At 40.2% G+C, this 27741-nt stretch overlaps 3 protein-coding genes across 4 annotated transcripts in view; all 3 read left to right on the top strand.

Annotated features, from left to right (window-relative positions):
- LOC109823606 overlaps positions 1–655 on the top strand; it is a 1910-nt gene extending 1255 nt beyond the window's left edge. The window contains 1 exon segment of the mRNA XM_020389883.1: positions 3–655. Within this exon segment, the coding sequence (XP_020245472.1) occupies positions 3–332 (330 nt within the window). The 3' untranslated portion in view covers positions 333–655.
- LOC109823971 lies at positions 503–10827 on the top strand. 2 transcript variants are annotated; one of them, XM_020390448.1, is made up of 3 exons: positions 503–705; positions 9560–9631; positions 9777–10827. In XM_020390448.1, the coding sequence occupies exons 1-3, from the start codon at positions 537–539 to the stop codon at positions 9878–9880; spliced, it is 345 nt and encodes a 114-aa protein (XP_020246037.1). In that variant the 5' UTR covers positions 503–536; the 3' UTR covers positions 9881–10827. The 2 variants fall into 2 exon arrangements, 1 of the variants encoding a protein (XP_020246037.1); XR_002242517.1 differs by lacking the exons at positions 503–705; positions 9777–10827 and adding an exon at positions 2281–2316 and having other exon boundaries at positions 9560–9770.
- Positions 10962–20962, top strand: LOC109823970 (inorganic phosphate transporter 2-1, chloroplastic). The gene is made up of 3 exons (XM_020390447.1): positions 10962–11789; positions 19160–19351; positions 19766–20962. The coding sequence occupies exons 1-3, from the start codon at positions 11100–11102 to the stop codon at positions 20591–20593; spliced, it is 1710 nt and encodes a 569-aa protein (XP_020246036.1). The 5' UTR covers positions 10962–11099; the 3' UTR covers positions 20594–20962.

The following is a 27741-nucleotide window of genomic DNA, read 5'->3' as shown; positions in this document are numbered from 1 at the left end:
CCATTGCTTTAGGGAAGTTTGTTAACCCTGAAAATTACTTACATGTGGAGCATTCTAAGGCAATTATAGAGTTTGGCGCAGTGTCGTCGCTGCTGAGGTTGATTCGATCAGGAGAGAAGACGCAGCTGCCTGCTCTGGTTCTGCTTTGTTTGCTAGCTTTGCACGTGCCTAGTAGCGATGGTTTGGAGCGTGTGTTGGGGACTCTAGAAGCAGTGGGTCGTACTGCAGTGACTCAGCATCCTTCTGTTAAAGAACTCCTCCCCCAGGCTGTTTACCATCTTGAGCTCTATCGAGTTGGCAGTCATACTCAAAAACATTCTTTTATTCCATAGTTTTGAATTCATCGCCAAATAAACGCAATCGAATGGAGAATCTACTCTGACCAATTTTGACCTCTCCCAGTGGAACAAATATTGAGGATTGAAACATCATCCTTCGATTTGCAATTTTATCATGGTGGAGAGGGGGTTTAAGTTGGTGGATGTAGATACGGTTGTTCACATTCCTAGTCTTGTGTGTTTGAGGTGTTGCTGTTTATGGTGCTTCATGCTTGCAGTCATGTCGATAATCTCTTGTCTTCAACACTCGTCAGTCTGTATATAAATGAACCTGCTTTTCTTTCCAAATATTATATTTTCAGTGCATGGTTCCTCAAGTTCGCACCTTGCCAGTTGCTGATGCCTTTGCTTGCATCATCTATATTAGGTATGTAATTGAACCAAATTACCCTGATATTTCATTTGGCAGTTATTTATAACAAGAACAACTGATATTTAATTTGACACTTATGACATTTTAGATCAATATTTCATGTCATTAATTCACTGATATAGAGCCTATGTCAATGACTTTTGATCTCTCTTATCAATCTTCTGTACATGCACCATAGTCTAATAGACTATAGTAACTTTATGAAGGTTATCCAAATTTATTGACGTTGCTTTCTGTCTGTTCTCGGTACAGAGTAAACATAATATCTTCTTTTGGGAGTACTTACTGGGACAGATGCATTCAATAGTAACAATCATGACCCTTTATCTTTTTGATGGTGTTTTTCCCTTGTGTGTAAGTTCTGTCCTTATTATAGTAGTTAAGTGCCGACTGCTAAGTACATAATCCTTAACTGTTCATCTAGATTTCTTCTGTCTTCTTGAAGGTTACATAGTGATAATTACATAGAAAAACCAGGGACAGTTTGTATCAGTTCTTGTCCATAATCTCAGTTCAAAGAGCTCGGGTTTCATAATGTTCTAGTACAAACATAAGTTCTGCGAGTTTCAATTTAGTTTTCCTGTGATATTTGTTTCTTTCTTTTAAAGTTGAAAGGTGTGCAAGGGCATGTCTGCTCTTTGTCCATAATGTCCTGAGATCATTTGTGGTTTGTCATCTACTTCAAAGTTTTAGGCCTTTTCTATTTCAAAATCATTCAATCAATAATGACATAATGAATTGAATCCGGGAAAAGGGAAGGAAGGGAAAAAAAATCCATACTTGAGTCCTTTCTAGGAACTCCTATCATTTCTGGAATTTGTAGACTTTTCTCTGTTTGATTTAACGGCTTACTTCTGACAAGATAGATGAGCTATTTTATATTTGGTGCAGACTTACAGTAGATATGAATGCATTGTATACTTTATCTAGAACAGTTATATAGCAAGAGTTGTAGTAGGTTAATATTTCATATATTTTTGAGTAAGATGAATATTGAAATCATTCATTTTTACTTCCAACATTCGACAGGACTTTAATGTAGTACATGGCAGTTGAAAATAGTATCGAACCACATCAGATAATTTGTATTTGGATGCGAGTTATTTTGTCATGCTTTTTATTCAGCAAACATATATAGAAAACAAAATACTAGTTATGGTCAATGAAGCGGTTTCCCTTTTTGTGTGGTTTAGTTAGTGAGCTGCCCCAATGGACCATGGATGAATTTCAGAATGTAAATCTGTTTGGAAGTCAAGCATTCACTCTTAACGATTTTCTGCTTCCCCCTCAAACATCTAAACCAACTGATTGAAACTCAATACATAGATTGTGCAACCTCTTGATGAATTTCAGAGTGTGAATATATACAGAAGTGAAGCATTCACTTCTATCCATTTTCATAGTCCTAGTCTTGTGTGTTTGAGGTGTTGCTGTTTATGGTGCTTCATGAGGGCAGTCATGACGACAATCTCTTGTCTTCAACACTTGTCAGTCTGTATATAAATGGACCTGCTTTTCTTTTCAAATATTCTATTTTCAGTGCATTGTCCCTCAAGTTTGCACCTTGCCAGTTGCTGATTCCTTTGCTTGCATCATCTATATTAGGTATGTAATCTAACCAAGTTACCCTGATATTTCATTTGGCAGTTATTTATAACTAGAACAACTGATATTTAATTTGACACTTCACACTTGTGACATTTTAGATCAGTTTTTTGTGTCATTAATTCACTGATCTAGTGCCTATGGCGATGACTTTTGATCTCTCTTGTTAGTCTTCTGTACATGCACCGTAGCCTAATAGACAATAGTAACTTTACGTGAAGGATACCCAAATTTATTTACGTTGCTTCCCGTCTGTTTTCGGGACAGAGTAAATGTAGAATATTTTCTCTTGGGAATACTTACTGGGACAGATGCATTCAACTGTAATAATCATGACCTGTTATCTGTTTGATGGCGCTTTTCCCTTGTGTGTAAATTCTGTTCTTATTATAGTAGTTAAGTGCTAACTGCTAAGTACGTAATCATCAACTGTTCATCTGCATTTCTTCTGTCTTCTTGAAGGTTACATAGTGAATTACTTAGAAAAGCCAAGGAAAGTTTCAAACTACATTGTAGTATCAGTTCTCGTCCATAATCTCAGTTCAAAAAGCTTGGGGTTCATAATATTCTAGTAGAAACATAAGTTTAGCAAGTTTCAATTTAGTTTTCTTGTGGAATTTTTTTTCTTTCTTTTAAAGTTGAAAGGTGTGCATCAACATGATTGCTCTTTGTTCATGAGGTACTTTGTGGTTTATTATCTACTTCAAAGTTTTAGGCCTTTTCTGTTTCAAAATCATCATGAATGACATAATGAATCGAATCCGGGAAAAGGGAAGGAAAGGGAAAAATCTCCATACTTGCGTTCTTTCTAGAAATTTCTATCATTTCTGAATTTGTAGAGTTTTCTTTGTTTGATTTAACAGCTTACTTTCCACAAGATAGATGAGCTATTTTATATTTTGTACAGACTTATAGTAGATATGAATACATTGCATACTTTATCTAGAACAGTTATATAGCAAGAGTTGTAGCAGGTTAAATTTATTATAGTTTCGAGTAGAACATGACAGTTGAAAATAGTATCGAACCATGTCTGTATTTGGATGGCAGTTAATTTGTCATGCGTTTATTCTGCAAACATATATAGAAAACAAAATACTAGTTAAGGTCAATGAAGTGGTTTCCCTTTTTGTATGGTTGAGTTAGTGCTGCCCCTTTGACCCATTGATGAACTTCAGAATGTAAATCCGTTTGGAAGTCAAGTATTCACTTGTCTCCATTTTCTGCTTCCCCCCTCAGACATCTAAGCCAACTGATTGAAAATCAATAAATAGGTTGTGTAACCTCTTTATTTTCACTTTGTAGAGAATAGAGAAAACCCTAATTGTTGTTTATTGAGATAATAAGAGAGATATATATAGCCATACAAATAGGGTTAAGGTAACGGGTAATAGCCCATTAACCCAATACCCAATACTTAATTTAACACTCCTCCTCAAGCTGGAGCATAGATATCTATCATGCCCAGCTTGTCACATATAGTAGAGAACACCTTTGAAGAAGTAGCATTGGTAAGAATATCAGCAAGTTGTTGTGAGGACGGAGTGAATATGAGAGATACTATCTTCTTCTCCCAAGCATCTCTAACAAAATTGCAGTCAACTTCAATATGTTTTGTCCTCTCATGAAACACAAGATTCTGTGCAATATAAATGGTAGACTGGTTGTCACAATACATTGGCATGGGTCCAGGCTGAACAAAACTAAGCTCAGTCATAAACTTTCGTAGCCACACCATCTCACAAGCAGTGTGAGCCATTGCTCTATATTCGACCTCTGCATTAGATCGTGATACTACATCTTATTTCTTGCTTCTCCAAGTCACAAGATTATCTCCAACAAAAGTATAGAATCTGAGGTTGCCTTTCGGTCTCCCATGTCTCCTGCGTAGCCAGCATCAGAGAAAGCCGAAATGTGAGTATGCTCATGCTTCTTATATAGCAATCCCTTGCCAGGACAACTCTTGACATATGCCAAAATTTTCAGAGCTGCTGTCTAATGAACCTTTTTAGGTTTGTGCATAAACCTGCTCAGTACACCTACTGTAAAAATAATATCAGGTCTGGTAACTGTCAAATATATTAGCTTCCCAATTAGTCTCCTATATTGTCCAGCATCATCTAATAGAGAGGTATCATCACGTCACAAATCAACATTTGCTTTCATTGGAGTGTTTGCAGGTTTGCATTCCAAGAGACCTGCTTCTTCTAGTAAATCTAGCACATACTTCCTTTGGGACAACAATAGGTCATGTTTTTGATATGCAACTTCAATCCCAAGAAAATACTTTGGCTTTCTCATGTCATTAGTGATAAAATGACGGTTTAGATACTTCTTAGTCTCAGCTAAGGCAACAGAGTCACTCGCAGTCAGTAGAATATCATCAACATATACGGCTAAAATTAACAAACCAGTTATGCGTCGAAGAAAGACGGAATGATCAGACTGACATCGTTGGAAACCAACATTAGAAATAACCTTGCTGAACTTATTAAACCAAGCTCGAGGATTCTATTTTAACCCATAGATGGCCTTTCTCAGCCTGCAGATAATATTCTCCTCTTGAACAACATACCCAGGAGGTTGCTCCATATAAACCTCATCGTCCAAATCACCATAAAGGAAAACATTCTTCACATCTAGTTGGTGCATCACCCAATCCATATTAACAGCCAGAGAGAAGAATTAGAAGAATTCTGATGGAGTTTAGACGAGCAACGGGAGAAAATGTTTCAAAATAGTCGACGCCATATGTCTGGGTATAACCTTTAGTAACCAGGTGAGCTTTGTAACGATCAACAGACCCATCGGGACGATATTTCAGGGTATACACCTATCTATAACCAACCACAGTCGTTCCAGTAGGAAGAGAAACCAAGTCCCAAGTTCCTCTAGAAAGTAGTGCATTCATTTCCTCATCCATAGCCTGTTTCCAAGCTGGTACTAACATAGCTTTCTCATGTGACCTGGGTATAGATATAGTGGACAAGGACAAAATAAACTGACGAAAAGATGGGTTGAGACGGTCATAAGAGACAAAAAGAGAGATAGGATATTTCGGACAAGACCGTTTACCTTTTCGAAGAGCAATAGGGATATCCAGGTCAGATGGAATAGAGGTCTCAACATGAGATGGACCAGCAGCTGGAGATGAAGATTCTTCAGAAGCAGATTCAGGGGCATGTACTTTCGGGCGACGAGAGTATGTTAGTGGAGGCTTCGGTGCAGGAGCTACAAGAGCAGGTAATGGAATAGTAGGAGCAGAGGAAGGTAGTGGTACCTCTGGACACCTAATAGTAGTGGAAGCAGACGAAAAATAGGGGATAGACTCAAAAAAGATGACATCAGCAGGCACAAAATATTTCCTAATAGATGGATGATAACACCTATATCCTTTTTGAGTACGAGAGTATCCAACAAAAACACATTTGATGGATCTAGAAGACAACTTATCCAAACTGACAATTAAATCCTGAACAAAACATTTAGAACCAAAGATACGGGGAATCATAGAGAATTGTTTTTTATCAGGATAAAGACAATTGAATGGTATTAAACCATCAAGGACAGAGGAAGGCATGCGATTAATCAAATAATTTGCAATGAGAACAGCATCAGACCACAAATACATTGGAACATTCATATGTATCATCAGTGTTCTAGTAACATCTAGAATATGTCTATGTTTCCTCTTAGCAACTCCATTTTATTGTGAAGTGTGAGAGCAAGAAGTCTGATGAATAATGCCATTAAGAGCACAAAATTTTAAAACATCACCTTTCATATAATCCAAAGCATTATCAGTACGAAGAATACAGACAGAAGTAAAGAACTGAGTTTTTATTTCATTATAAAAGAGTTCAATAACGTGCGAGACCTCTGATCTCTCTTTTAACAGGTAAAACCACGTCATGCGGGAGAAATCATCAACAAAGATAATAAAATATCAAAAAGCTTTCACAGAGAAAACACGATAAGGACCCCATACATCAGAATGAACCAACTCAAAAGCAAAGCTATCACGTTTATCGACTCGACTCTGAAAAATAGCACGATGATGCTTACCCAGTTCACAAGACTCACAACCTAAAGAGGAAATAGATGACTGAACAGAAACTACGGATCTAAGTTTTTATAGTGAAGGATGATCTAGACGCCAGTGCCATAATAAAGTAGAGTTAGACTGTGATGCAACAAGACCAGCCTCTGGCATACTGTCGTCCAAATAGTACATACCTCCTCTCTCATGGCCCAAACCAATCTTCATCCCAGTTGCTTGGTCCTGAAAAACACAATAAGATGAAAAGAATGCGATTTTACAGTTATTTTGTTTTGTAAACTTGCTAATGGATAATAGGCTAACAGGGAATTTGGGAACATATAACACATCAGTTAGTTTTAAAGAGGAAGTTTACAAAACAATTGGGTGTCTATCCTTTAATTGTTATTGGCCCAAACTGAAACTCTTCCATCCTTTTTTATGTTGTGCGCTCAGGAATACATCTCCTTGATGAACTTTCTCGACTTGTTCAAAAGAATTTTTTTTTTTAGCAATTGGGTGTCTATCCTTTAATTGTTATTGGCCCAAACTGAAACTCTTCCATCCTTTTTTATGTTGTGCGCTCAGGAATACATCTCCTTTTTTTTTCTCGACTTGTTTAAAAGAATTTTTTTTTTTAGCAATTGGGTGTCTATCCTTTAATTGTTATTGGCCCAAACTGAAACTCTTCCATCCTTTTTTTATGCTGTGCGTGCTGTGAGCGGCCGCTTGGCGGTCTTGGGGTACTGTGCCCTCTCTCTTTGGGTCGAGAGAGGGGGGAGAGGTCCATCTCAGCACGTGGGGTAGCGGATACCCAGTTGCTTCATCACCACGAACTGGAGAAAGAGTACCATCAGTAATGCGGATAGAAGAAAACTTATCAGAAATATATAAAGATACAAAGTGATCCTTTATACCTGTCATATGAGATGAGGCTCCAGAATCTAGTACCCAGGGTTTGTGAGAAGAAGCTATGTATGCATCCATACCTGAAGAGGATGCATGACTAGCAGAATGAATATTCTGAGAGAGTTCTAGCTGGCGTAACTTCTCATAATTTGCCTGAGAAATCTGAACAGTAGGAGCAGTAATAGATGAATTACCAGAAGTAGTAGCAAAAATAGATGAGTGAGTCGATTCGGTATCAGCTACCTGGGCACACTGAGGACGACCAAACTTCTCCCAACACTTCTTAGAAATATGATTAGTTCTCCCACAATGACCACACTGACGTGAGCCCTTATCAAATTCACCTGGCCTCCCACCAAAGGAGCCACGTCCTCCCCCTGAATCACGGCCACGATCACGATCACGATCGCGGCCTCTGCTCCGACCAGAGAACATGGCAGACTGATCCATTGTAGGTGGAGATGGTACAGTAGTATCAGAAATAACACCAGTAGAGACCTGCATGACTCTGGAGAATATAGCAGTCAGTGAGGGAATGATATCGCCACCCAATATCTGTCCTCTCACCTGGGACTGTAAAGTAGGGTGCAACCCAGAAAGAAATTTGGACACTGCCAGATCTCGGCGATACCTCAATAGCGTCGCTGCATCAGCTACTGCAGGATGATGCATCTCTAGTTCGTCTATCAGTCCCTTCAATTCACCAAAGAATTCCGGAATTGACTTATCTCCCTGTTTGAGCGCAAACATTCACTCATAAATTTCAAATACACGGGAAACATTCTTCTCGTTCCCGTACATAATCTTTAGGTTGTCCCACATCTCCTTCGCAGTGGTTAAAAACATAACGTTGCTACTGATCTGTGCTTCCATACTGTTGAGAAGCCAAGTCATAACGCAATAATCAGATGAGAGCCATAAATTGTAGGTGAGATCTGAGGTTGATGGTGGAGATGCCAGAAGATGTGGTAGTTTGCTCTGAGCGCCAATGAAGATGCAGAAAGCTTGTGTCCAGAGCAGATAGTTTGCATCATTCAATTTAATAGTAGTCCCCAAGACTACCTTGGGCGCAGAGGTCTCACCAGCAACAATAGAAGGAGTAGTAGAGGAGGAGATGTCCGACATTGAAGTAGTAGTCATTTTTTTATTTTTGAGTAACAATAGGAGACAAATAGTAGTCAAATAGGCAGATTAGTAGTAGAGATCCGTTCTTGAAACATAAACTAAGAGCAGATCAGGCACATGATTAGAGGCAGAGTGATAGATAGTCATGCCCCCACGCCGCGTAGGCGAGATCACCTGAGGGAGAGAGCTTTGGTTTTTGTTTGCACAAAAGCTCAATTTCTATATTATTGTTTCTCGAATGAAACAAGAATAAAAGTGAAATATCTCAACAACGTGAGATAGACACTCTTCCTCTCATCAATTCTATGATTGAAATGTCGAGGGATACAATCGTCCTCTCATCAGTGCGAAGACTGAGATGTCGAGGGAATAGGCAACACGCTGTAGGGGGGTGCGGTGGTGCGGCAAAGGAGGAGAGGAGGATTGCGACTATAGAGCGAGGGGCGGTAGCAGGTGGTGCGACAAAAGGGGAGGGGGCGACGGCTAGTAGTGGTGAAGAGGCGGCGGGTTTGGGAAGGGATTTGTGACGGCTAGGGTTTCTTGCTCTGATACCATGTAGAGAATAGAGAAAACCCTAATTGTTGTTTATTGAGATAATAAGAGAGATATATATAGCCATACAAATAGGGTTAAGGTAACAGATAATAGCCCATTAACCCAATACTTAATTTAACACACTTCATTGCTTGTTTGTTGTGTACAAAATCAACTTTTGCACATGGTAGATTAAAATTACTTTTGTTTACTATGGAGTATTTATATATACATGAGTTTGAAAAACATTTTGCATATGACAAAACTACTATATGATGGAAGTGCAAGTTGCAGTGTTTATGATCTCCCAAAATTGTGCCACACCGAGTCATCTTTAGGGTGGGGCAGCTACAACAATCTTCTAGAAACGCCTATTTATCATCAGAACGATGCAAGTCCTTACTGGAGAAATTTATAATTTTTTTAGTTTTATATATCATTTATGTCAAATAATTTACCTGCAGTCTGATGAGTAGACTTAAATTCTGAGCTTGAGTGAAAACCTCGCATGTTTTATTTAGAACTATGTTACATTCTTGAGGTTTATGAATCTTACATGTTTCTTAGAGAGCTATCTGAGATTGTTATGTTTATGAGTCTTATTTGAATTGATGGTTGAGCAATTCTTGTTTACAGTGTTGCATTGTGTTTCAAAGCCCTACTCTAGCATGGATGCGTCTTTGGAAGCGACCTGTGGGTACAAGTTCGGTTAGCTAACTCAACTTAGAGTACCATATTGCTTCCTTTTAAAAAGACATGGATGATTTTCTATTGACATTAACTTGTTGAGCATATTGTGAATACTATTATAAGTTTAGTTTTTAGCTCATTCTTAGTGATTTTTTTTTTCCAGAATGTAGTAGCTCGAGGGATTGGCACTTTGGAAATGCCTTTTCTTTGCCTATTGTCTTGATGTCTCCTGTCAAAAGTAATGTAAAGTATAGTATGCCTCAATAGATAAGTTATGTGTTCCAGGAGAATTTGGAGCATGCTAATTACTCTCTACAGTGGGTTTTTTCTGTCCATGTTTCCGTTACCGAGGAATTTAAGTTTAACAGTAACTAAGAGGGGGCTGGTCAATGATATAAGTTGGACCGTAAAAATTTGTTAAATCATTCACGGACGTTTGCTTCATAAGCGACTCAGTTATGATGGGAAAAGGCTTGAGATGATGATTATCAAAGTAACAAAACCGAAAAAGGCTTTAAAATGATAGCGATGATACTTAATATTACACAAAGGAATCAATTGATATTTACCTTTGAGTTTTGGTTTTGAGCTTAGTGAGTCTTATCATTTATTTGCGGTGAGAGCTGCTGTAGAGCCCTTCAATCATCTGTTCTAGTTCTTGCTATAATTCTGTCTGATCAGTGATGTATTAGGTTTATTTATCTTTTACTTAGTTACTGCGAGTGTTGCTGTTTTATGTAGGTAGTGGTCCTACAACCATCCTGTTATTAATTTATTATTATTATTGAGGGTTCTGTATTCGGACGGTTTTTAGCTTTTATTTTTGGTAGTTGGTATCTATGGGCATAAGATTTCCAAGGTGCTCTGTTTCACTCTGTGGGTTATTGAATGTGGGGTTGGTTGAAGATAATTAGCTCTGTTTCTATTGTTTACAGTTTAGTGGAAGTAGACTTGCAGTCAGAATTAACTTTTGATCATCATAAAAGGCTGAGTTTGAGAATGATGACGAACTTTGCTGGATTAACAACGTTAATACTGAAGGTGCATCAATTGCAATTAACATTGTTTGTATTTTTTTTCTCTTTCGGTGTACAGTTCTACTATGAAAATTCTTTACATTATTGTTTTTCGGAGCACGTGTGCCTGGGCGTGGCTAAACAGCAAGTAGACTTATTATTGGTTGAAACTGGCCAATTGGGTGATGAGAGGGGAGCAGCAAGAAAGCAAAGGCAGAGGTTTAGTATCTGGTTAAAAATTTGTGGATAAAGAAAGAATCTTGACGTGAATTACTTGCACCACTCATTCTCATTCTCTGGCCCCTGACCCCCCACCAAAAAAGAAGAAAAAGCTCTCGTCAACCTCCTTTCACATATCGACATGCTCTCCTCTTTCAACTGCCAATGGCCACCACATAGCTTCTTCATCCGCAGCAGAGCGCCTGTGATTTTCTCTTCCCATTCTCTTTTCTCCTCTTCTCTCTTAAGTCATGACTCCTCTCTTCTCCATCACCAGAAACCTCTGTAGCTGCAGTGGAGTCCTTATCTTACCCAATTCTCTCCACCTCCCACGACCCATTAACTACTCTCCCCCTCTCCTCTTCCACTCAACAACCAACAACTTGAATCTCCACCAAATTCGATCTAAAGCCGGCTTTCCATCCCAATTCCATCCCCCCTCTGCAACCTTCTCCTCCTTCGCCGAGGCTTCTGACAATGAACCCACTTCATCATCCTCATCCTCATCATCAGAGAATGAGTCGGAAATGGCCAAAGCCTTCAACATATCCTCAACCACTGCCTCTGCCATTTGCATCTGCATCGTCTTCGCCGCTTTAACTGTCCCCTTAGCCATGAAGTCGTTAGGCCAAGGAGCGAGCTTCAAGATCAAAGCTTTATCTTACGCTACTCTTCTTTCTGGTTTCTACATGGCTTGGAACATTGGGGCCAATGATGTGGCCAATGCAATGGGGACCTCGGTGGGTTCTGGAGCTCTGACGCTACCGCAGGCAGTGCTGACGGCAGCGGTACTGGAGTTCTCGGGGGCGTTGCTGATGGGGACCCATGTGACTAGTACGATGCAGAAGGGGATTCTGGTTGCCAGTGTTTTCCAGGGGAAGGATTCACTGCTCTTTGCTGGATTGCTCTCTTCCCTTGCTGCTGCTGGCAGCTGGTTGCAGGTCTATATTTACTTCATACTTGCTCATATTTACCTATATTTCACCTTTTGCTTTTAGTGACGTTTGTCTCTGACTCCATTAGAGTATTTAGTTAGTGTATTATTGCTTCTTTTCTACAAATAAAAGCTCACCGAGGCTTTCTGGCATCAAGTCACTTCCTCAATATACCAATAGAAGATTTGAGAAGATAAAATAAGATGGCTATAATGGAAACTAATGAAGCATGGATACGCACATAAGGTTACTATTGTTATGATATCTCAACATTGCGGGTCCAAACTTACCTGATACTTTAATTTCTTTACTGATATTTTACTTTATTTCATTTTCAGCGACATTTGTCTGTGTAGTTAATTTAGGACAAATATTTAATTTATTAGAGTGGTTTGGCAGTGTATACAGCTATACAACTAGTTTTGCATGTCTATAAATAACACCACACTATTGCACTCCGGGATCAAGTCACCCTCTCAGTATGGAAGAGTCTTCGAAAGACTTCAAAGAGGGATAAAAAATGGCTATAATGGGAGCTAGTGAAGGATTGAAGAGGTAGTTATATGTTAGAGGATTGCTTTGGTACTCCTAAAATACTATTTTTCTGATTTTTAATTATTATAAAATTAAAAAAAAGGTCTGTAAATAGGGAAGGGCATTTTTGTCCTTTCTATTTAATACTAATTCCTCTCTGTTTTTGACTTCTCTTCCAACACTGTTCAGTTTCCCCTTACTCCGCCTCAGTAACAAACCCGGTGTCCTCGACGTCATTAAATTTGCAAGCTCTCTTATGGCGTTGCTCCAACTACAAAAGACGACGGCAACATTTCTGAAATTATACATGATCTTAGTTTTAGAGGCTTTTTCTATTAAAACTTTTTGAAATATCAACCAAAATAAAGTTAGATGGCAATAGTATCAGCTTGAGAAATCAATTAAAGTTGCATACTATCTCTCTCTCTCTCTCTCTCTCTCTCTCTCTCTCTCTCTCTCTCTCAGCGCTCCAGCTCACGCTGACGCCCCCGTCGCCGACGCCTCTCTCTCTCTCTCTGCGCTCCAGAAATTGGTTTTTTTATATAGGTTTGCTTTGGTTCTCCAAAAATTGGCTTTTTTTTTATTTTTTAATTTGACAAAAATAAAAAATCACCTAAAATAAGAAAGGGTATTTTAATCTTTCAAAATTCTCATCTAATTGCTTTCTATCCTAAAAGCAACCATTCTGTTGCTTCTTTCGTCTTGATTAATTAGCTTATAAACATAGAGATTAAGTTTTTAATTTAGTCAATAAATTACATCACATGACATAATGACTTCATCCAATGACTTTATAGAGGCAAAGAACAATGAGCATAACATAGTGTTCTATATAATTAAATTTTTTTAAAAAAGAAAAAGATGGGGGTACCTTTCATGGTGCTTCTCTTCACAAGAATTTTTGGAGGATCTCGCCTGCCCTGCTCATTGTGGGCCCTAAGACTCGCTTCTATTTCAGATGCACAAAGTGGAAATTGAAAGCTCACAAAGGATTTGATTGAGAAGCTTTTTTCTTATGGAAAGTGCGGAGCGTTACATGATAACGCGATAAAAATTATAACGTGAAATATTAGTTAGTTGGAGAATTCTAACTAATCATAAATTCTGTTTCTCTCCTAAATTGTATTTCCTAAATATCAACCAAAATAAAGTTAGATGGCAATAGTATCAGCTTGAGAAATCAATTAAAGTTGCATACTATCTGTGCCATTCTTTTCACTTCTCCAGTATTTTGTCTGAATATTCAAGTTTTTTATTTACATGATTTATTAGAGGGGAAAAAAGGAAACTTTAAGACCTCAGTTTAGTTGAAAAATTTGCATGATATATGAGATAAGTTTGATCTTTTCAAAGTTAATTAGACAGAAAAAAATAAAAGAGGAAAAAATACGATAATTTATTTTTAACTTTTCCCAATGAATATGAGTGAAAAGGATTAAAATTGTAAACATAAAACAATATAACAGAATTTAGGTTGCAATAAACATAAACAATGAAGTTTGAAAGGAGAGAAAAACACAGCATAAGATAGATAAGGTAAATTGTTAGTTCTAGAATTCTACTAATACAAAAACGGTTTTAATCCCCACATCTAATTCCTAAGGTGCCGCTATACGACAAAATTTTCATATATATATAGAATTTTGTTTTAATGGAAAGTGTGAAGCTTTTTTTCTTATGGAAAGTGCGGAGCGTTACATGATAACGCGGTAAAAATTATAACGCGAAATATTAGTTAGTTGGAGAATTCTAACTAATCATAAATTCTGTTTCTCTCCTAAATTGTATTTCCTAAAATAACCTTTTTACCTAATTGAAATTATAGTAAATTACAAGTTTGGGTGTGGAACACCTCCTAACCGTCAAATCTATCTATCTACAGACGTGAGAGCTATTTTTAAGGAATTTATTTACATATATGCCACCGGTGATCCAACAAATCTTCATGGAGCACCGAAGCTACATGCTATATGTTATAATATCTCAACATTGTTATTAAGTTTATAATATCTCAACATTGTTATTAAGTTTCCTTCTGTTTTGCAAAGCATTTTTTGAGTTCTTATTCACTTAACTAGTTTTTCTTTTCGGTTGAGGTTTCGAGGTCTCCATCAACATATGCCTTTTCTTGTCAATTATGTTGATCAATCAAAGTTTCTGATAATAATGAAATTTTTCCTGGTTCAAGGTCTTTATAACCACTGAATATAGTTAGTAGAATGTAATTTCAATAATCATTTTCGAATCGGAGATAGGATAGTCAAACATTAACTTGTCGATCTGTGATTTAAAGGCTTACTATGCAACTGTGTCGTATTTGCTCTCCCATAATTTTTTTGCCTTTGATTTATTTTTATAAATTAATACTGAAATTGGGTTCTGTTCCTCTTCTGTGCTTGAAGTAGTGATAATGCCAAAGAAACCTTCTTCAATTTTTCTAGTTTATGCAAACTGGTGTGTTCAATATCTATTCCTATATCCTTCTTCACCATGACAAATCAGGCAAGAATATACATTTAATGATAGTTGATTGTACTTTGTTAACTCACATATGGTTTGATATTTTTGGCTGATATTCTTACAGCATGATGTGTGACTAGCTGCTTGCTTCTTCAATTCTTTATGGTGTTTATCATTTTTCCATCCACAGTATTATGACTTTATCATAGTGTATTTTTGATGATGTGTCTATTTTGTGACGATCCTAATAATGCATACTTGAATAACTAGTTCCAAATCAGTTAAAATGCATCTTTTTGGGTATATTCTTAGATGTAGGAAGGATAAAAGTGCTCAGGGTTCTGAATCTACTGTTTCTGTCTCTGAAGATGCTAGTTCCCTTAAGCCTGTTCTTCACTTCCATAATGAATAGTGGTTTTTGCACATACACCCCTCAGATCTTCAATATTTGCAAAATTAACCCTCTAATCTTTATATTTGCAAATTTGCCCCTCAAAACTAGCATATTGGTCTTTCTACTGCTCCAACTTAAGAACATTGGTTATTAAACAAGACAATGTCAAAATTTCCAATAGGTTTGGAACAATTTTCTGTTTAAAAACTAAAATTGGTAAATGAAAAGGGTAGGAAAAAAACAACGTGAGAGAATTGGGGGGCAGTTTTGTAATTACCAAGATTTGGAGGGTAAGTTTGCAAATATGAAAGATTTGAGGGGTATATATTAAAAAAACCCTAATGAGTATTATGATCTTTGAAGGAACCAGGAAAGTTGCCTTCATAGGAGGATTCTTTCTATTTCATCGGCTTGTATCTTGCCCTAAATTCTCCAGAGCCCTTATTTATAGCGTACAAATCTTCTTACACCTGTTTGTTTTATAGGGTTATTTGCATATACACCCCTTACATAATGGATAGTTGCAAAACAACCCTCCAAATCTTAGTATTTGCAAAACTAGCCTTCAAATCATCAATTTTGGCAAAAAACAAATCAATTAATCATCAACTTTGATAAGCTAATTTATAATTGTAATGTAAAAATTATTAACAAAATAGTCAAATTTTTAACACCAAGTTGATGATTTGTTGATTTTAGGGTATTATTTCACAAAGTTGACGATTGGAGGCGTAGTTTTACAAATACTAAGATTTGGAGGGTATTTTTGCAAATATCCATGATTTAGGGCGCCCATATGCAAATAACCCTTTTTATATTGATCTTGAACACCCTACAATTCAGAACTCCTGAACTTGCATAGGAGAATTCACAACTGGCATGCTAGCATTTTCAAGGGAACATTGAGCCTAGATCAAGCACTAGCATTCTGGAAGCTTAGAGAAATACAAATTAACTTAACGCCTTTCCTTAATTTGTGATCTCATCTTGCCTCTCAATTTCAATAAAATTTTCGGTAATAGTGCCTTTATAAAGATTCCAGCAAGCTGCTCATTCTTGCTGGCAAACTCCTGCTTGATCTTTGTATTCTACTAGATGTCTGCAGAAATGATAATGAATTTCCGTGTTTTGTGTTTACATAAACTACTGGACTCTTCATTTCATCATGATGATTGCTCTTTCTGTCAGCGCACACCACCCACAACCTGATACGAATCGTGGCTACCAACCGGAAATCTATGCAAAAGCGTTGTTTTAGAAGTATCATCGAACACCCGATTAGATCTTCACCTTCTTCATAGATCAATCAATCATCGGGCAATGTGGAAACACTGAGAAATTTGTGCTTGAATTAAAGAGGAAAAACAATATATTGCAGAATATAAAACAAGAGCATAAAGACACGAAATTTACGTGGTTTGCCAATTGCCTACATCCATGGAGAGAAATTTGAGTGTTCTTTATATCAGAGACTACACAAATACAATTTTTTTTGTGATCTCTAATGATTCCCCAAGAAACACTCTCGATGTCACCAAAAGGTCTCAAACCCTAGATTTCTTTCCATAGTTCTATCTATCTCTTTTTTACAATATGCAACTCTGCTTGAGTTTGATCTTCTAATCTTAGACATGGAAGCCCTCTTTTATAGAGCCCAAAATTGGATACAAAACCACATAGGACTCTTAACCCGAATAGAATACCAAAACAGATCCAAATCAGGAAAATTCTCAAACTGGTCAGAGTGAACGGACTGGCCACCCGGTATATCAGCAGAGGATTTTGCCACTCGGACTGGCTGGTCCTGCCGCCCGTCGTCGCCGTTTCGCTCAATAGAGGGTTATCATTTCTAAGTAGAATAAAAATTGGACAAAAGGCTAGCCTTGGTCCAATACCAAATCCATACGGAATAATTTGAAGAAGCTACAACAAATATGATGATTCGTGAAGGAACTTTAGCTAAATGACCTCCATAAGAGCTTCTTCATCAGTTTCCCCAAAACTTTCAAGTCTCGTGTTGTTTTATGCGTAAAAGTTCAATTTTTATCTTGAACATATGCCATAGTCAAGTATAGGGCTGTGCAAACGGTCGGTCAGTTCGGGTTTTATTAAATTTTGAATAACCGAACCGAACCACCCATTATTCAAAACCGAACCGAACTGTTGCAAGTCAGTTTGGTACGGTTCGGTTTGTTTGGTTCTAATCAAGATGCATTCTAAATTCAAGAATAAGTTTGTGAAAAACATCAAACTTCATCAGCATTACTTTATACGTTTACAAATACTAGGCTTTAAATCTTGTTTAGTGCTCTCCAGAATATAACTGAAGCTATAATCGTAATTTAATGTGCAAAACACAATTGCAGTCGCCATTGATAGACTCTACGTAGATCTTTACCATATTGACATGTTATATTCAGTCAATGCTCGATATAAGATCTTCAGATTTAACCATTTATCATTTACAACATCTAGTCTACCATCTACAAGTCAACATCGTTGCTTCACCAAAATATTCGGATCGATTCCTTCGAAGGTCCTGACCATGACATATCACCTAACATAGCTTCAAATTACTCATACTCGATACAAGGAGAAACAAAGAACTGCAGCAGATCAGATGATCACCACAAACGCGCCCATTTTATTTTTTATTTTCCCTTATTAGAGGACTTTGTTGTCTGTGATTAGCATCACTTGCAAGGAAACAACCTTGAACATTTTGACTTGAAGGGAAATTCATGGCCATGGACTTCACAGATTGATATTGTAGTAGAAACTTATTCAGTAATCAAATTTCAAACACAAACAGCTCAACATAACTCTCCTTCCAATCTCATGACATGAAACTCTCAATCAAGCAATTTAAGTTGCATTTTATACCCTCTGAAGTAAACTCCCCACTTTAAGATTTTGCACTCTAATATCTTGATCCCTTGTGGAACACCCAAAAACATCAGATACAATGTTAAATGACAAAGGGAGGAAACAATTTAAAATGCAATAAACAGTAAATACTCGTTTGTGACAAACATTGACAACAAAGAAATTTACTTGGAAACATCATTGCCACAATTTAGAGTGCGGACTACGGAGTGTCGACTCCCCTGAGCCGGTGCGGGTGTGCTGCGGAGTGCAGAGAGAGAGAGTGAGAGAGTGCGGAGTACTGCCGATTGCCGAGTGCGGAACTGCGGATTTGAGGAAGTGCGGCTGGGCGGAACTGCAGATTTGAGGAAGTGCGGCTGGCGGCTACGGGCTTGGAGACTTGGAGTTAGGGTTTAGGTATCTCAATTTGAGGGATTTTAGTGAACGGGTCGGGTCTGGGTACAGGTTAAAAATTATAGTGTTAAGTGATGCGGTCGGTTCGGTCGGTTCGAGTTGAAAAGTTTTCAACCCGATCCAAACCGACCTACAAATAAAACCGACCTAAACCGCTAATTTTTGGTTGGTTTGGTCGGTTTTTTCGGTTTGGACCGAACCATGCACAGGCAGCACAACCCTAGTCAAGTAGCTTCTACAGGAGCATACTAGATGCAGCTTTCAAGACTAACATGAAAACACCATCTTTCTGAATATTGAGAGCAATTTAGTTAACAATGGTTCATCTGTTGTTAGTTCTGAAAGTGACTAACTTCAGACGACACCTATTTAAGGTGGAAAAATCGTACTGATATGCTAAGGATTTAGACCCATTCAGTGACAGAGGATATTTCCTGGTTTGCATAGATCATACCCCATTATGACCAAAATGTCTGCTCATGTTTCTTCATTTTTCCCAACTAAATGGTTAGAAACCACATTAAAATTCCAGTTCTTTTCTCTTTCAAAGCAAGCCAACATGTTTCATAAGATAATATATCACAAGATATAGCAGCCGCCAGAATAATTATAACTCTCCTTATAGCTCATATAAAGCACATGGGCAAAGGGACATAACCGCAATCTTCCTCTTCTGTATTGGAGTTGAGTGGTTATTTTTCCTATACAGGTAGCTTCCTTTTTCGGCTGGCCTGTTTCCACTACACACTGTATTGTAGGAGCTATGGTTGGCTTTGGCCTTGTTTATGGGGGAATTGGTGGTGTCTACTGGGGGTCCTTGGCACGTGTTACTTCTTCCTGGGTCATCTCTCCAGTCATCGGAGCAGCAGCCTCCTTCCTCGTCTACAAATGCATACGGAGGGTATGTTTACATTTTTTAGGCTTAATTGCAGACACCTTGTGGTATCGCTATTTTGAACTTCTTATCCCTGTAGTTTTGTTGTTGCAAACAGACCCCCTGGTGGTTCATTTTTTTTATTACTATTTACCCTTGGAGAAACTCACTAATTTCAGGCAATATCTGGCAAAGTTTCACCAATGGTTAAAGAGTCAGAAAAACTTTAATCTGGGGGTCCGTTTGCAACAATCAAACTACATGGGTTGTAAGTACAAAACAGAGATAGTACAAGGGTTCTATGTGCAATTAACCCTTCTTTTACTTACCTAACATAACATAAAGACTGACATCATGCATCATTGATTTGTGTAGTTTTAGGAATTCCAATTATCTAATGATTGATATGTTGTGTTTCCTCCTCGCCTGTTTTTTCTTTAGTTTGTCTACAGTGCTCCAAACCCAGGGCAGGCTGCAGCAGCTGCAGCTCCCATCGCAGTTTTCTTGGGTGTTACAGGAATAACCTTTTCAGCTTTCCCACTTAGCAAAACACTGTCTATCGCACTAGCTCAAGCCTTAGCTTTTGGAACCCTAGGTGCATTTATCGTCAGCAAAATCATACACAAGCAGCTCGGTCACCTCCTCACCTCTGAAGCCGAAAAACAAGGGGCCCAACAAAACAAGTCACCACATCACCAGAACCTAGGATTCTTATCTAACGTTGCTGGCCCCACTGGAGCTCAGCTAGAGATTGTCTATGGTGTCTTTGGCTACATGCAGGTTCTCTCAGCATGTTTCATGTCATTTGCTCATGGAGGCAATGACGTGTCCAATGCTATCGGGCCATTGGCTGGAGCTTTGTCCATTCTCCAAGGAGGAGCAGTCGGAGCTGCTGAGATAGTCATTCCAACTGATGTTCTTGCTTGGGGTGGTTTCGGGATTGTTGCAGGGCTCATGATGTGGGGTTATAGGGTTATAGCTACCATTGGAAAGAAAATCACAGAACTGACACCAACTCGAGGATTTGCTGCTGAGTTTGCAGCTGCGTCGGTTGTTCTTGGGGCATCAAAGCTCGGGCTGCCAATCTCTGCGACTCATACTCTCGTCGGTGCTGTTATGGGAGTAGGTTTTGCTAGGGGGCTTAACAGTGTCAGAGCTGAGACTGTTCGTGAAATTGTTGCGTCGTGGGTTGTTACTATTCCTGTTGGTGCTGTGCTGTCTGTGTTATATACCTGGGTTTTGACTAGACTGCTGGCAAATCTAATATGATATCATGCATCCAAGCCATTTAGTTTGATTGATTTGGGGGGAGATGAGATGTTTAATAAAAGGATTATGTGAAAAATTGTGAATGGGAATTTCACAGCTTAATACTCATTAGCCAATGAGTAGCTTTTTGTACTCAGAAGACGGGAACGCTTTCACAAAGAAATTGTTGCCGCGAAAGACGAGTAGCTTATTTGTTGACAAGGTGAGTCCTGAGTCCTAGTCAGCATTAGATTTCTGAGCCAGTGTTGCTACCTTCATCTCATATATGCTTGTAATCTCAAGTGAATTAGTGTATATCCCTGAAGGTACAAAGTCATGTTGTAACATTTTTTTTTAAATAATGAAAAAACTCCTTTCTTTTAAAACGTAGTTGACCGTATGTATACCTGTTTCAGGTGAGTTATTGGTTAAATGGGTGCAGGGATCTCTGTGATTGTGTTTCTATATTTGTATGTGTCTGTGAGCTCTCTCCACCATATTGTATTGGTGCAAGAGTTATGTGTTCCAAGGAAGACCGAACAAGTATTTCTCGACAACTACCGTTAAATTTTATTATTATTATTTTTCTTGCATCCTCTTGATCAAATGGGTATTCTCTACACTATTGGGCTGAATTTGTGACAGAAACCATTTACACTGTTGGGTTGAACTCGTGACAGGTACCATTCACATAGTGGTGCCTTCACAACCCTGCAATTTTATTTTTCTTTAATACATAGAATATCTGAAGCATGAGAGTATCCTTTTGAATCACTGTAGGCTGTCTAAAAATCACAATAGATAGCTTATCCAAACAAGCTCCGACAATGGAGGTCACAATCAGACGACTTCCCAATCACTGCATCCGCAACTCCATAATCGCCACAAACACGACCTCACTTCTGAGATGATTGATCTTGATGGCTGCGACAACAACACTAATATTATATTAACAACTATTAGAGATGCTGATGAGTAGTGGGATGATTTCAGAAATAAAAGGGTGGACTTAGTTGGTGAGTTGCTTGGTAGAGAGCTGTGGGCAAATATTCATCTTTGAGACACTATGGATGTTGATTCCCGTCTAGCTCCTACAACGAAAGCTACAATCAAATAGCTTTCGCGCCGATAATCAAAACATACAATCAGATAGTTGTTTGGTAGAGAGCTGTGGGCAAATATTCATCTTCAAAACACTATGGATGTTGATTCCCGTCTAGCTCCTACAACGAAAGCTACCATCAAATAGCTTTCGGGTCGGTGAACGAAAGTTGCGAATGGAGGGCTTTTCACATAGATCGAGAGGAGTTACAATTCAACGACACTTCTGACAACGGATGAAAATTCTATTTCAGCAGTCTTCACAATCTACAGTGAAAGTTACAATATGACGACTTTCACACTCCACAACAGCTAAAGCCAGGATTACTGAACAACGGTCCTTGCAATGCAACACAGAAGAAGCTACAAGTCAAATAGCTCATTCTGAGACGCGGATGTCATCCCCGCGTCACCACTTCGGAAATGAAGGCGACCCCCGCGTCTTCAAGCCACAGGCCAAACGTGAGCGACCCTCGCGTTCGTAGGGGTCCAACCAACAATGACCCCCGCGTTTACAAGCAGGCAACAAGCCAAAACGCGAGCGACCCTCGCGTTCAATGGTGTTCAGCTAACACCCAACCTCGCGTCTCAATCCTAAGAAGCGAAGTTGGGTTCTGAACACCAGATTGGGCGTTTGACTTTTCAAACATAAGTCGAACGGTTCCAAAACCGTTTATCCCACGTTCTGAGAGGTTTTCACCCACGTAGGAGCGGATATAGGGGTCAGTTACAACCCCTTATCCCCCTATAAAATATCAACAAACTCGACAGAGTTAAAGGATCGGATTTTTGATAATCAGATCAAGGGTTGGATTCTTTATCATCAAAACCACTCAGGTTTGGAGATTCGGCAACAACAGCAACGAAATCCTTGGAGAGAAGATTTTTGAATCAACCTCAGAAGATCAAATCTGAGAGGATTCTTCGACAACAGAAAAACAGCTTGATCTTGGGTTCTGAACGCCAGAATGGGCGTTTGACTTATTCAAACATAAGTCGAACGGTTCCAAAACCGTTTATCCCACGTTCTGAGGGGTTTTCACCCACGTAGGAGCGGATATAGGGGTCAGTTACAACCTCCTATCCCCCTATAAAAGCTCAACGAACCCAACAGAGCAGGGGGTTGGATTTTTGAATCACACAAGTTGGATTCTAAAGATCAAAACCGTACAGGTTGGAGATTTGGCAGCAGCGAAATCCTTGAAGATAGGATTTTTGAATCAATCTCAGAAGATCAAATCTGAGGGGATTCGTCAGCAACAGAATGACAGCTTGATCATTAACCGAATTTTCGGTTCCAACAACTCTACTCACAGAGTTCAAACTCGTTCAGAGTTCTTAAAAACTCATTCAGAGTTAAACACCAAACTTTCCACAGAAGTTCATTGTTCCCACGAGAGAGAGACAGTCGGATCGTCAACGGAGAGCAAATTCGACGCGAGCAATTGAAGGAGGCATTCCATCGCTACCAAGAAGAACTCAGTTTTAAACAAAGGGGAAAACCAAATTCGTTTTCCTCTCTTTTGTAATCAAGTTGTAATAGAGATCAAAGGAATCAAAGTCAAATTTTCTTTATTATCTTCTTTGCAATTTTTCCAACAAACAAAAGATGGCGACTCCGCTGGGGCTAGCTTTTCCGACGAGGAAGTGGTGGCGCAGTCCGATGTCCACCTCATGGGAACAACAGTAGAAACTCTCGTTGTGGAGTTTGATCAAGCAAAATACGAGGAAGCATTATCCTCTGGATCACTTAGCCCCAAGGCTAAGCAAGATACCCGCAAGACCTTCAACAAGGTTAATTCTGTTGTTGACGTGCCGAAGAAAGCCCTCTCCTTCGGTCAGGAACTCAAACTGGCCTTGTTGGCGGAAAATCCCACATCCGCGTCAGCAAGACATGCTTCGGGCCACAAACGGCCTCTGGAGGAGACGAGTCTTGTAAACGTCAGCGACGTTGCTGCTAAGGCTTTGAAACAAGCCAAAAAGAACGCCGCTCGCTGACGGAGAAGATCCATACGACGAGCACACTTACGAGAAAGTCGATTGTTGGCCCAACGCGAAGATCGCGTTTCGGAAAATCCAACCGAGCCTAGTGTTCCCAAAGAAAGAACGCTCACTGCGTGGCATGAGCCCAACGTTATGAGCTCGAAGGCTAATACGCTCAAACGCGACCTGAGATGCGGTTGTGCAGTCAAAACGCAGCCTCAGCGGGGAGCATGCCAAAACCAAAACGCGACCCTCAGGGGTGCGTTCAATAAAACCATGACTCTCACGAGTCGTTCACCAAATGAAACGCGACCTCATGGCCGTGATCAACCGTCACTATGGCGTATGCACACAAACCTTGCAAAGTGGCTGCGTGTCAAGAAGCAATGGACTCATCAGTAGTCTGTTTCACAAATTAAAACCGACCCTCAGCGTGCGCGTTCAAACGAAAACTGACTCTCAGAGTCTGTTTCACTAACAAACGCGACCCTCAGGGGACGCGTTCAACCAAAACTATGGCTCTCAGATTCATGTCATCATTTAAACGCCAGGCCTTCAGGCCATAGCGTTTTCAAATGCAACTGCGACCCTTCACGTTACTTCTCAAGAACGCGATCTTATCAGAGGTCCCAGGTTCAAAAAAGTCAGTGGCTGGCTTCAAAATCCACGTTTGCGACAAGAACCAATATACTCACCCAAGGCAGGCGGGGTTCATCTCCACCTCCATAAGCCCTCGGTTTGGAAAGTTTCCTCCAAGTTCCTTTGATCTGCATCGGAATTGTTGTCGGGAGAGGAAAATCAACAGCACAAAGCAGCTCACTCTTCGTCAGTGTGAGAGGTTATCTCGGCGTTTCTGTCAGATGCCTTGTTGTGCATTCCGCACCTGGCAGTCCGTATTCGACAGATTGACGAACGGTCGTTAGGCCGCTAAACGACAACGCCGCCAACAGAAAGAAGAACAGATGAAGCGGAATACCTCGGCGCTCACTATCAATATGATCGGCGAGGCGAAAGCTCGCATACTGACTCCGCATGAGTCGCAGAGAAGTCATCCCGCCAATATGTCCGAGAACATTTGCGACCAGTGTTCGAAGGAGTATATCAGATATACTCGGACCGCGACAGGACGCGATTCGTCCGGTTCAACTTCAAAAGGTTAGCAAGGCATTGCAACAAGCTGAATGAGACAGTTCGGGCAATAGCCGAATCTCAATCTTCAAGCTCTGTACGGAAGCAAGGGAGGTCTTACGCTTACACGACAGGGAACCATGAACATAGCCAAAAAGAGTGCGACGAACATCATGTCATGTCCAGGCCACCCAGCAGATGACACTTCTCCAGCTAAAAGATATGTTTGTATCAGCTTCTTGCTGAAAAAGGCCCACAAACCTCGAGTCTTCCCGGGAACACTTTCGAAGGGAAAACGAAAAAGTGGAGAACATTCAGATCGTGGAGACTCAACCTGCGGAATCCTCTTCTGAGGCAGAGAATAAGAGATGAGAAAAGAACTGCACCCTCAATCTACCAAGGTGGATGAGCTGGAGGCTCGCCTTAACGCAATCGCCAACAGAAGTGAACTCCGTGAAGAAGGGGTAGTGCGGCCTTACCTTGCTGAGTAGGATACAACTCCCTACCCACCGAAGTTTAAGGCTCCTACCTTGCAACCGTTCGATGGTACAAGATCGCCGAATCAGCACATTTACTATTTCAAGTCCCAAACTGGGGATGTGGTAGCAAACGACGCCATCCTGACCAGGCTATTCATCGGTACCCTTAAAGGTGTCGCTTTCGAGTGGTTCATGAAATTGCCTGCCGGATCTATCCAGAAATGGGTAGACCTGGAAAGGCTATTCTTGGTCAGGTTCTTTGAGGACGATACAGAGGTCTCAGTCCCAACTCTTCTTGCCACTAAGCAAAAGAAAGGAGAGTCTATCAAGGCCTATGTGGAAAGATTCCGCAGTGTGGCATTACGATGCCCCTCAGGTATGACACAGTCAACTTTGGTTGAAACTTGCAGACACAACCTGCAGACCTAGCTCCTTGCTCAAATGGGGGTGGCAGAATGTCGCTCCTGGAGACAACTAGTTTCACAAGGAGAACAAGCTGAGGAGATAGTGGCGCGTGTCAAAGCTGAAGAAGTACCACAACCCAAGCCGCAGCAGCAACGCAATCAGCAAAATGCACAGCGGTCTAAGGGAAAGGAGACTTTGGCAGCCGACTACACACGAGTACCACCGCCGAATAAGCAAGGCAAGGCGCCAAATCAACAAAGAGCGCCCAAGCAGTACTCGTTCAAAGAGGAGCATGTAGATACTTTGTTCCAGCTGCTCCGAAAGAACAATAAGCTATAATTGCCCAAGGTCAGGAAGCCGGATGAAGCAGGGAAAGTGGATGACCCCAACTATTGTCGTTATCACAGATTCCTTGGACATCCTACCAAAAAGTGCTATGTCTTCAAAGACATCTTACAGAATTTGGTAAATGCTAATGTGCTCACCTTGAAGCCGGAGCAGAAGACCGTATCCACTAATATGATAGCGGTCCAATTCAGTGACTTTCCCCCGGTGGTAACAGCGAACGGCGTCGTCCCCATTCGCAAGGGAGAAATACGTCTGAAGAATGCTGACTTGCATAGTCAGAAGGACAGGGGGTTGGTGCCCCTCACTACCCAAAAGGGGGAAATCATGTGGGTCCACCCTGATCTACTATGGACAAGCACCTCGTCCAAAAAGAAGGGAGGCAAGGCTAAGTCTTCCAACATGATTAGCCCCTCCATTACTGAAGATGATGACCACCTCAAGCCTCTTACTGATTCAGAAGAGGAGAGGATTGTTCTAGCAGCATACCCAGAAGGCAATCCTGGCACTCGGTCAGGGAAAGCTTACTTGAGGGATTATGGCCAGAACGCTCCAGAGGTCGAGGAGCAGCCCCAAGACGCTGGGGGTTCTGTTCCGAAAAAGCCAGTGGACAAAGGAAAACAGAAAGAGCTCCGATTCCACAGGAATCTCCACCAGGAAACTGGAGAATCGAGTGCTCCTTTCCAGTTCAACGTTATGGCACAGCTAGCCAACATACCGGCCAGGATTACCTTGTATGAGCTCCTGAAGTTATCCAAAACTACCAAGGAAGCTCTGATCGAAGCTTTAAAGAATACAGAGAGCTTCATCACACAAGTCACTCCAGTTCCTGAAGCTTCTGATGATCAAACTTGTCTGCAATGCCTGCAAGCGGCGAGAAGTCTACCCTGCATATCGTTCACGCAAGAAGACATGCAGGTCAAACATGAACATGACCGACCACTATACTACACAGGGTATATCAGATCTTCCGAAATCAGTCGTGTTCAAGTTGACCCGGGCTCAGCGCTTAGAATCATGCCTTACAGGGTCATGCAGGTCTTAGGGATTCCTATGCATCGGCTGCACACCACCCAGACTACTATCTTCGGGTTCAATGCAAACAGTACCCGACCCCTGGGAAAGATCAAACTCAGGTGCCAAATCGGAGATCTTAAGTCTGAAGTAGCATGCTACATCATAGATGCGGACACATCCTACAATCTTTTGCTAGGACGACCATGGATACATGCAAATCGCATTGTCCCATCTACTCTGCACCAGGTCATGAAGTACGCCAATGACGAGGGCGAAGTTCGAACCCTAATCGCAGAAAAATACCCCTTCCGAGGGGTGGAAAACTTCCATACTGACTCCGTCTTCTATTTGGAATCCCAAGAGAAAGAAGATGTGGACAGCGGTAACGAAGCTGACATCGAACCAGATCCTGATGAAGATTGTCCTTGGGAATTAAACTTTGATGTAATGGGTCAGGGTGAGAGTAATAATGATGTACCGAGCAAGGACGAGTGGTGCATTAATGAAGATTTCATTTTAGCGTACTTGTCTGATGTCTCTCTTAAAAATAAACAAATAGAGAATGATTCTAGTGCAGGTACAAACCCATGGCACGTGCTGTGCACAGAGGCATCGCTCACCTTGCCAATCCTGTCATCCTTTGCTTCGGATGAAGAAATGGAGGACGCACAGAAGGCTTTCTTCAAAGTCCCATCCAAAAGGAGAGGGCAG

This window comes from Asparagus officinalis, chromosome 9 (genome assembly GCF_001876935.1).
Source record: "Asparagus officinalis chromosome 9, Aspof.V1, whole genome shotgun sequence".
Taxonomy (NCBI): Eukaryota; Viridiplantae; Streptophyta; class Magnoliopsida; order Asparagales; family Asparagaceae; genus Asparagus; species Asparagus officinalis.
The sequence above is the reverse complement of the archived record's forward strand: the minus strand, read 5'-3'. Positions and strand labels throughout refer to the sequence as shown.